The following is a 10,578-nucleotide window of genomic DNA, read 5'->3' as shown; positions in this document are numbered from 1 at the left end:
GTGGTGCTGGGGGATTGAACCGCGGTCCCTGATGCCTTGCCAAGCTTGTTCTAAGTAGGTGCTTTAGACCACTGAGCCATCTCTCCAGCCCCCACAAAAATCTTTAAAGAGGAGCTTATAGTCAATAGTGAGGACAGATAGATGTTTACACTTTCTTGTAAGAGGCACAGGAATGGAGGCAAATATGTAGGAGATCATGGTTGCAGAGTGCTTCCAGTACCACAAAATAAATAAGTAAATAAATCATTTTCCAAGGGAATGGTTAGAAATATTAAAATATAAATTTAAAAAATGAATGAAAGCTAATGCTGCAGCTACCAACCTAGGCAAGCACGCTACCATTGAGCTATAATACCAACCTTGGAAAAATCATAATTTATTCTCAATTATTTAATGACATTGCAGTACATATTATTCTGTAATAATTTTATGGCTTTCCCTGCTTGTTGCTTCATATTATAAGTCAAAATATCTCCCTGTGAACACCAAACAAAGCACTATGTGCCAGCTCTTACTGTATTCCTTTTAGCCTATATTTGCCTGGTCACTGGAAATTACTCTTAGTATTACAGGAATGACATTAAAGAATTTGTAGAACCTATTTCTTAGAGCCCTTAAGGATTGGCATCATCCGGGGACTTCATAAGCAGAGCCCCTTTTCAGGAAGAACTCCTGAGGCTGACTGCAGTATTATGTTTCCCAGTCATGGAGAAGAGGAAGAAGTCATGAGATGATGATTCCAGTCCTCTCATTTATGCACAAGTTAGAGGAAGATGAGGCAGAATTTTCTAGCTATTTATCAAATCCATGAGCCCAAATCCTCATAGATATGAGAGGATCATGGTCTTCAGTCTTAACTTTGTACCTAATTTATTTGTATGTTGTTTAAGGAACAATTTCACCTATTCTAGGGAGACACTTTTTATCCTGACAGCAATGATAGTACTGTCCTAGTTGTATTGTCCTACAGATGCACAAGAGAAAGGAAGAAAAGCAAATAGAGAGGGAGGATTTGAACTAGACAGTTGAGAACCAGGGGCTTAAGGACCAGTCAAATAGCTCAGCAGATTAAAACCAGGTGCAGGGGACAGGGGCTTGGCCCCTGGGCCTGCCATGGTGGCCCTGCCCCCGGGGCATGCTGAGATGGCAACTGAGACTGAGCATGGTGGTGCACACCTGTAATCCCAGCTCTTGGGAGGCTGTAAACAGGCAGATCACTACAAGTCCAATCTAGTAGTGAGACCCTGAACACCCTGTAGACCCTTCCCTAAAATGTTAAAAAAAAAAAAAAAAGAACCAGGGGCTTCATCTCTTGCTGTCAGAAGTTCCTGTTTCCCTTTGTAGGATGTGCGCTACATTGTGAGACTTTTCTCTGGATAGATTGGTGCAGCCAAGACCTCAAGTCTTGCTGCGCTGTGCTTTCTAGTGAAGTAGGTTCAGTATAGATTTGTCCAATGGCAAGACACCAGATATCGTAGGAGAGCGCTCACCATATAAGCGCCGAGCCAGGCCCATGACCTCCTGAATCCTTTCCTCTTGCTGAGGCACTGAGGGTGCAGTAAACTTATTGAACTGCTGGTGGAGAATTTCCACAGCTTCCTTGGTTTTGCACTCCAGGGAATATTTGCCAACGCGTACAATAGTAGCACTTGCATCTTCATACCAAAAGTAACACTAAATTAAGATGGAATAAAGTGCAGATTAGAGAGCTACTGTCTTTCTTAAGTGCCCAATTTTAGCCAGTGAAGCATGAAGTTTTTAATTTTTTAATTTCTCAAACAATTTTAAAACACCAGCATATAATTTTAGATATTGAAACCAGAAATAAGTGTGGAAATATGTATAAATAAAATTTGAGAATCAAAAGTATGAAAATACATTTGACTCTCCTACCTTCTTTGTTCCCCTCCCAAAATTCATAATTCAAAAGCATGCAGCATTAAAAACATTTGGTACTAAAAAGAATTCAAACATAAGTCAAATGGAAAAGCTAAAATATTCGAAATCTAGCAGGATGAATGGATGCCAGGAGCAATTCAGGGTAAAATATTGCCTGATAGATACTATAATAAATAAATTCTCTTTTAAGAATGAGATTTAGATTATGGATGGAAGAAATATCGTCCAAAGAATAGCATTTTTACCTTTTTAAAATTGAAGACAGTCATATTTTTAAAGTACAGTGGAGAATTGGAACAGTTTCTCACTAAAAATAAATGATTGTGATGAAAGGAATGTGTGACCCAGGCTGGAGGCACTTACGCTGGTGAGAAATAGCCGCACATGACTCTGCTAGGAACTGGTTTTAAATAAGTGCCAGAGAGCAGCAGCTAACCTATACATCAGACCCAGACGAATATTCACTTTGATCCTCTTTAATGTGGTGTTAAATCTACAATCTCAACTGTATTAGTGGTAAAGAAAGACACTTTATATCTCAGAATAATGGCAGCAAAAAACACCCAAGACTTTCAAGTATAAAACTTCCCACATGAAGTGTGAAATAATAACTTGAATTGTCAAATTTCATTTATTACAGGGAGACGCTATTTATCCTCTTGACAACAACAATAGTGCACCAACACCAAATTCTATACTCTGAAAAATTCCCAGGATCACTTTTATTCTAAATGTTTTCAAATTCCATGAAATAAATAAGTCACAAGTAATTTAACAGATATTCAATGATGAATATCATGATTTCTAACATCTTGAGTTGATGAGGTTATGAAAAAATGGCAACTTTATGGGCTGTAGATAAGAGTAACTTAGTAAAAACTTTCTGAAGAGAAAATTGACAATACAATTTAAAAAAAAAAACTTATACTATTCATTCCTTTTAGCCCAACTATTGCACATTAGGAAATTACCCCGAGGAAACAATCATGAGAAGAGGTATGATTCTGGAATTTAATGACAATAATAGCTAATGTATCATTGTTTTAAAGTAGCAAAACAATTTCTTGAACTGAGATTACTATGGACACAACACAGAATACTAACCACTATATGATCATGGCGAGCTAGCAGGGAACCTGCAAATCAGTTTTTAAAACAATATGATAACAAGACTATCTCTACAACATAAGAAAAATACCTCTTCTATTACTTCCTGGAGATGTTCGGTGAGGTCCAAATGTATCTTGTAGTCAGTGACAACTTTGTCAAAGTCATCCACATGTTTTTGCAAATCTTTCATAGCTTCCAAAATGATATTAACTTTATTACATGGATAATTTAGGAAAAAATCAGAAGTTTTACTCTTAAGTTTTTCCATTTTTCTTCTCAAAGCCTATGCAAAAGAGTTTTTAAAATAACATTCAATTTTTATTTATGATGCTTGTGATAGCTAGAGAATACCTTTGAAAAAGTAACTTCCATCCTTGTGATGTTTTACATTCCGTAATAGAATGAATAGAATTTCATTCAGACATTTTATTCAGTAATGGCCAGCATATAGAAAATTTACTAATACAGATAATGAGAAGATTAGTGTGATTTTTAGAAAAAGGCAATGATTACAAAATCAAACTTAAATGCTTACTTCTAAATTTCCTGTCTCCTATAAAGAGCACTAAAATAATCAAAACCATACATGTGACCATCAAACGTGTACATGAGGGGCTAGGGAATAGCTCAGCAGTCTAAGTCCCTACCAGGCACGCACAGGGACCAGGGTTTGATCCCCAGCGGCATATGCTGTGCTGGTCCCGTCCACAGGCACACTGAGCAGGCCACCAAGAGCGGGTGTGGTGGCGCACACCTGTAATCCCAGTGCTGGGAAGGATCAGTAGGAGTCCCAGCTGCATAGCGAGACCCTGTACCAAATAAATAAATGATTTTTAAAAATTTTTCAAAAGTCTATGTAAATATCTGGTAATCTAACTAATGTGAAGATGAAGATAACACTAAACAATACAACAAATACTGTCAAACTCATATTTTTGGGTTAATCAAATTCTGTACCATTTGTAATATTTTCTGCTTTAGCACTATTTTGTACTCTCTTTAAAAAATAATTTAAAAAGTATATGCAAGGAAAACTGTGGAAGGAGCTCCTGACAGGCAGGTAGAAGGAGGGACGGAGAGTGTATGTGTTCCCCACACGTGAGCACAGATGTGATGCAGGCAGGACAGAGGCTCACGGGCTGGGTGGCTTTGGCAGAAGCCATTCTGGGCCACTTTAAGAGACAAATCTCCAACTTTGTCAGTGGATGCTAAGTTGCAGCTCACTAGAAGAAAGACGCTCTAGTGTCCCATTGTAGAGAGGTGTGACTGCAGATAATGCATTGCCTATTTCAGCAATCTAGAGGAAAGAACTTTGAACGCTTCCATCATCAATAAATTATATGCACCTGAGAAGACAGATGTTTTACCTGTTTAAACATGACATAATGCTTGTGTGTATGGAAACAATGCCTCCAAAATATGCATGAGTTTTATGTTTATATATATTAAGGTAACCTTAAATTAAAAAAAACTAATAAAATAAACTCAAACCTAACTCGTATAACTAAAAATTTAAAACAGTGAAAGAAGGCCGAAGATATAGCTCAGTGGTGTAAGTGTCTGTCTGGCAAATGCAAGATCCCAAATTCAATTCCCCGTACCCCCCTACAAAATTAATAATAATAACAATAATAATAAATAGTAAAACACTTGATTTCAGATAATAGAAGCTATATTCCAACTATTGCTAGAAAAAGGGAAGAAAATAAAGGTGAGGGAAGAGTAAATAATGGTGGTATGAGTGTGACTAAAATATGTTACATGTTCCAGGTGTGGTGGCACATGCCTGTAATCCCAGCACTCAGGAGACTGAAGCAGGAGGATCCCTTGGCTTCAAGGTAGAGTAGGCTACATAGTGAGTTCAAGGCCAGCCTGAGCTACACAGTGAGACCTTGTCTCAAAAAAATTGTGTTATATTCATGCATGAAAGTACTTGCCTGGCAAGCGCAAGGGCCTGAGTTCAATCCCCGGTTCCGAAAAAAAAAAAAAAAAAAAAAACCCAAATTGACATCTAATATTTTATAATACTAATGAGTACTAGCAATCATATATTTATATAAACAAACTGTACTCCAAATGGAATGCTGTTATAGATTACTGTGTGAAATTGTTACAATAGGTGAGTTCACTTAAAGGGGGCGTCATTTGGCTGAATGACAACCAAATAATCAAATTGGTGGGGGGCTATAGGGAATAAAGTTACTATTTCTGAAATACGAAAGATAAATAAATTTATTATTTTTTCACAAGGGATCCAATTGATATAAAACTGGATACCCTTTCAATCCAAATGCTGTGAAAGACAAGTATCTAGAATTATGTGCAAAATGACTTTGCAGTACCTGTAACAATACAAGTACCCGCACATTTACACGCCCACACCCACACACAGCACCTTCTCCTTACCTGCATTTTTTCCGCATACAGATCAACTTGCTGGATGTGATATTTAAGAGCCTTCAGATTTCGAGCTTTTTCATTTTTCTTAGCATAATTAAACTTCAAATTGTTGAATTTCTTTTTGATACCTTTGAATGACTCTTTGAGCTGCAGTTCAATATAAAGGAAACATAATTTTCTCAAGATTACAAAATTAATATTCATTTGTATTCATCACTTCAAAATATTCATAACGTTCAAAATGCACAGAGAAGATTTTTAACAGGAAACAAATCTTTCAAGGGGACATAGAATGTGAACTTAAATATACCCCCAATATAAGCAATTACAAGTTCTTTTTAATACTTTTTGATTTATAAATTAGAATTACTTATAAAATATTCCTTCCACCCCTAAGCAAGCAAATTTCTAGCATATTATATGTGTTTTCACTAACCTAATTTTCTTAGAATTTGAGGTCATTTTCCCCATTCATTCCATTCTCTATGTGCTAGCAATATCGGCCCCACATCCTTCCACTTTCTGATGCTCTCTTTCTTTGCAAAAAAATTATTTATTTGTTTGACACAGAATCTAGCTACACAGCTCAGATGTGCAGTGGTCCCCCTGTCTCAGGTTCCCCAGCGCTGGGATTATAGGCGCGCACCACCATGCCCTTTTTTGAGGCCTGCATGGCATGTTGTACCGGCAATTGAACTCAGGTCCTTGCGCTTGCCAGGCAGGCACTTGGACCACTGAGCTAGCTCCCCAGCCCTCGGAAGCTCTTTTATAGCCATCACGTGCGAATGTAATAAAGGAGCTGTCCACGTGGGAGAGGTGAAGGAAATGTTGGAAGGTAGACCACCTAGGACATTAGTGGGATGGAAGAGAAGACTCAATATGATGCTCAGTGGAAAAAGAAGTGCATAAGCCCTGCTAAAAAGTACTTTCCGTGAGCAGATTTAATATGAGCTTTATTTCTCAGGCATAGGTCATTAACTGAAGAGGTACTTTAAAAAAGTGAAAGTTGGCCGGGGAGATGGCTCAGTAGAACAAGCGCTTCCCTGGCAAGCACAAGGGCCTGAGTTCAATCCCCGGTTCTGCCAAAAAAAAAAAAAAAAACAAACCTCCAGCTGAACAAAGACAAATAAATTTCATCATTATGATGTGTATGCCTTATGAGAAATAATAAAGACAACCAAGATGAAAGGAATTACTATTACAAACTCATTAATAAAAAAAATTTAAACAAATATTAAAATAAAAAAAAAGTGAAAGTAGTTGTTGGTGACAACAACACTAATTTGTGTATTGCCACAGTGTATGTCTATGCTTTGAGAATAGAATGTAAATTATGCCAGTCTTATGAACAGTTTGACTCTACTTGTGTACCACAATTTCAGGTAGTTGTGTTCCATTGAATATACCACTTTCTGTCCTTTTCTTACATAGAAAAAAGATAAGCATGCTGACAGGCAGCTCTATGAATTAACCGCAAGAGAAGTGCAAAGAAGATCTGAAACTCAGATTACACGGAGGCGCTTAACAAGAGCAGACAATATGGTGGCTAATACATTTCAGCTATGCTAAGAAGAGTCAGGAAAACATGAAACGTCTCATTGCAGCAAACAAATTATGAGAGGGAATAGAACCCATGTTTATGTTAGATTTTATACTCATGACGCAGGAAAATATATTTACCCTAGAAAAAGCATGATTTCTCAAAATTCTTATTGCAAGATGCCTTTATGATATTATTTACTAATATTTCATTAGTAAAAGTGTTAAAAATATGGTACCTGTTATGGTATCTTTTTACAGACAGTCATCTATAAAATTCTATCACAGAAATTACACTCATGTGCTTTTTTTCATCTGACTGACTTACACCAAATCACTTTTGTATGTCTTATATAGTTACTGAAGTTTTTGAACATTTTTGCAACACACTAAGCCGAGAGCAGAGACCACATAAACCAACGTGATCAACAAGCCAATAATATGTACAAGGAGTAGAAAGAGCTATAGATTAAACTTTTATCTTTTAGAACAAATAGAGAAAATAAAGGCAATATGTTTAATTACTATGTTTATGAAATAACTACTTAGGTATATTCTATACATTCAATGCCTTCTTGTGCATATATTTGATGTCAGCAGAAAATGCAAAATTAAGTCACTTTTATGAGAACGAGCTACAAGAGAACTACCTCCTGAGTTACATTAAATGTAAACAGCAATCCCCCCCCAGTTTTAATCTGTAACTATAAATGTAATAAGCGACACACCCAAGAAAATAATAAATTCTCGTTTAATAAAACCTGCCCTCACACATAAGGTACTATTTAAATAAAAGAGTTTTTGGTTAGGGATGATAAAAGCTCAGTAGATGGAGAATGGGGATGACTGCACACAACGTGAACGTGCTACATACCACTGGACTGCACACATGAAAGGGTTAAAAGGATAAATTCCATGTGCACTTTAGCCAACTACAAAATTTAAAATGAAATAAGGAGAAAACTACTGTATATCGAGTGTTCATATTTATATACACTGAAAAATAAAATTTTCAGCCTTATTTTTACTTACTGAAACATGACGTATTATAAACTTAAGTCTAGAGGAAAGCAGAGGGGCTCAGACATCAACCTGATAACCCTTAGATTTTGCCTGCGTGTTTAAGATTAGCATCTATGGGGAAATTATATGAGGAACGGAGAAAGACAAAGTCTCAACACTTTAACTCTAAATCATAAGATTTCAAGTCTGCTTGGGATTAAGAAATTTAAGACTGATAACTGATGAGTGTGATTTTATTTTTATTTGCTTCAGAATGTGCGCCCTTCTGTGGCAGATGATTTAGAAGGTCAAAGAACGTTCATGACGCTATGGGTATGTGAAATGGGATCAGTGTCTTTTGGACACACGATCTTCCCTAACAAAGTGGCTGCCACTTTTCTTTTAGTCCTACTGGAAACCCATTCAAAACCTAAATCCTTGAGCCTTTCCCAACTCAATCTCTGTTTGTGGATGCAGGTGGAAGGCAGTAGGCATTCACTACCTCGAGTGACTAAAAAAATTTAGCCATATCTAATTTTTCTTACCTGCACATTGCAGGATGAAAACGAAACTTTCCGTCTAATCCCCACATAACTTGGGGTCATATTTTTAAAGGAACCGAGTGCCATGGTTGCCTGGCTGGGGTATCATTGTTCCTGCAGCTGTTGCTAACTTTAGTTAGCTTGTCAACAATGGGGCATGACGGGGAGGGCAACGGCAACTGCTCAGCGGCAGCATACAAGAAGGAAAAACATTTGGAGCTTAGGGGCAACACAGATTTCACCCTATTAGAAATATTTCAATGTTAATTTCTGGATGCCTCAGGAAAATTAATGGTTTTCCCAGCAAATAAATCGACATTCTCATCTTTCCACTTGTTTCCTTCCTCCGTATTAGCCATGGCATAAGCAGGTGAAGTTAACACAGCTGTCGTTAAAAGACTATTATGGCTTAAAACTGTAGCTTTTTTGCAACTAGGAGAGTGATCATATTTACCAAATTTCCTAGCAAGCCCTAAGCCCCCTTTCGGGGTTAGGAATGAAGAAAGCATCTCTGGGAAGAAGCAAGAGGGGGAAGAGGCTCAGGAGGTCAGGCTGGCTTGCTATTCTTAGTCTTGACTAAGCTGATTGAGGCAGCCTTGGCGCAGGTGTGTATTACTTGCAAGTCTGTAGCTGGCAAGGCCAATTGGTGTGAAGGACATGGGACATTTTAAAACTGAGAAAACGCACTTAAAAAGAAAAGCTTTCATTCGAGCTACGGCACCGTTCAGGCCAGGAGCAAACATACAAAATTAATAGTCAGTTTTCATTTCTCTTGATGTCCACCTCGTGAGTGTAATTTCTTGCCCACCACTTTGCTTCTTCCAGAAAATAGGCTTTCTGCTATTCTTTTCAGTAACAGAAGGCCATGATGTTATCATCCAAGGGCTGTTTGCACCTGAAGTGAAGAGAGTCGAAGAACCAAAATTTAACCCAAATGATTTGACGCAACTATTCATGAAGCATTCGAGCTGGAGCCCTTTCAGGACAAGATTTCCTCGTCTTCCTTCATTTGGCAACCACGTGATGTTTCCCTGAGGTAGGGCCAGTCTCATAGCCTCAAAGTGGGGCAACTTGGAAAGAGAAGGCCATTGCTGTGTTTCAAATTTCAGGTGGCAGAAGATCTCCATAATGAATATTTTGTCTATCCTTCATTGGGGGGGGGTCTTCATAATATATTTATTAGCTTTTTTAAAATTTTCCAATACATTTATTAACTTTTGTTTTCTGGATGTGACAATTATAACTTTAAACCTCAGCTGCTTCTATTTTTCTAGTAGATTCCAGTGTAATTTTACAGCTGTATAACACTAAACTGTAAAATTTTAACCATACGTGATGGATGTTTTTGGAACAAATTGTAATTTTTTTCTGTCCATTTACATGTAAGCTTCAAATGAGGTCTGATTAATGAATCACTGTGACTTTGAAGCCCCATGGATTTAAATTTTTCCTTGACACTGTTTTGCAGAGATATCTGTACCCTTCCCACCTGGCACACAGTAATCATATTAAAGCTACTTGCTGAAATGCAGATGTCTTCCTCTTTAAATAACTATTTAGGATATACAGGTGGAAAAGTTATTGTCTCTGTGATTCCACTGTGCTGCCCAAGGAATTCCTGCTCTCCCTACAGAATTTTCCCACTTATTTTCCTGCAGCCAATTGCTGTTTAAGGCTCTTTTTGCCAGCGACAAAGTGCCAAGCAATGTCATTATTCTTTGTTAAAATGTAATTAATTGCAGATGTAGTGGCACCATTGCTCTATTCTAATTTACTGCTTCTAATCTAGTTTGTAAGTCTGGAAATAAGATGATGGATTTATCCCAAGTGGCAAAAGAATTTGTGCCACTGGAACCCATGACTGACATATGCAATATACACGCCGAGCCCTTCCCTGCTTCTTTCCCGATGGGCAAGATATTCCTGAGGGAACATTTTAGAGTAAAGCAGTTCAGCTCTCCTAAAGCTGTGTGGAAAACTTATTTTGAGAAAATGAATATCAACATCATTCTGTCTTTGTTATTTTTTCAGTAAATGTGACCTCTAATATGAACTTTCAGATGTAAATTTCTATTTTTTTTTTTTT

General features: G+C 37.3%; 1 protein-coding gene across 2 annotated transcripts in view; it reads right to left on the bottom strand.

Moving 5' to 3' along the window:
* Positions 1–10,578, bottom strand: part of Ccdc141 (coiled-coil domain containing 141) — a 236,979-nt gene that overhangs the window by 18,674 nt on the left and 207,727 nt on the right. For both annotated transcript variants that reach the window (XM_004634708.2, XM_023719134.1), the window contains exons 18-20: positions 5,416–5,556; positions 3,098–3,292; positions 1,491–1,674 (exon numbers count right to left, since the gene is read on the bottom strand). In XM_004634708.2, the coding sequence (XP_004634765.1) occupies positions 1,491–1,674; positions 3,098–3,292; positions 5,416–5,556 (520 nt within the window). The remainder of the gene's footprint in view (positions 1–1,490; positions 1,675–3,097; positions 3,293–5,415; positions 5,557–10,578) is intronic.

This window comes from Octodon degus, unplaced genomic scaffold (genome assembly GCF_000260255.1).
Source record: "Octodon degus isolate 3935 unplaced genomic scaffold, OctDeg1.0 scaffold00065, whole genome shotgun sequence".
Taxonomy (NCBI): Eukaryota; Metazoa; Chordata; class Mammalia; order Rodentia; family Octodontidae; genus Octodon; species Octodon degus.
This window is presented reverse-complemented; position numbering and strand designations above follow the sequence as displayed.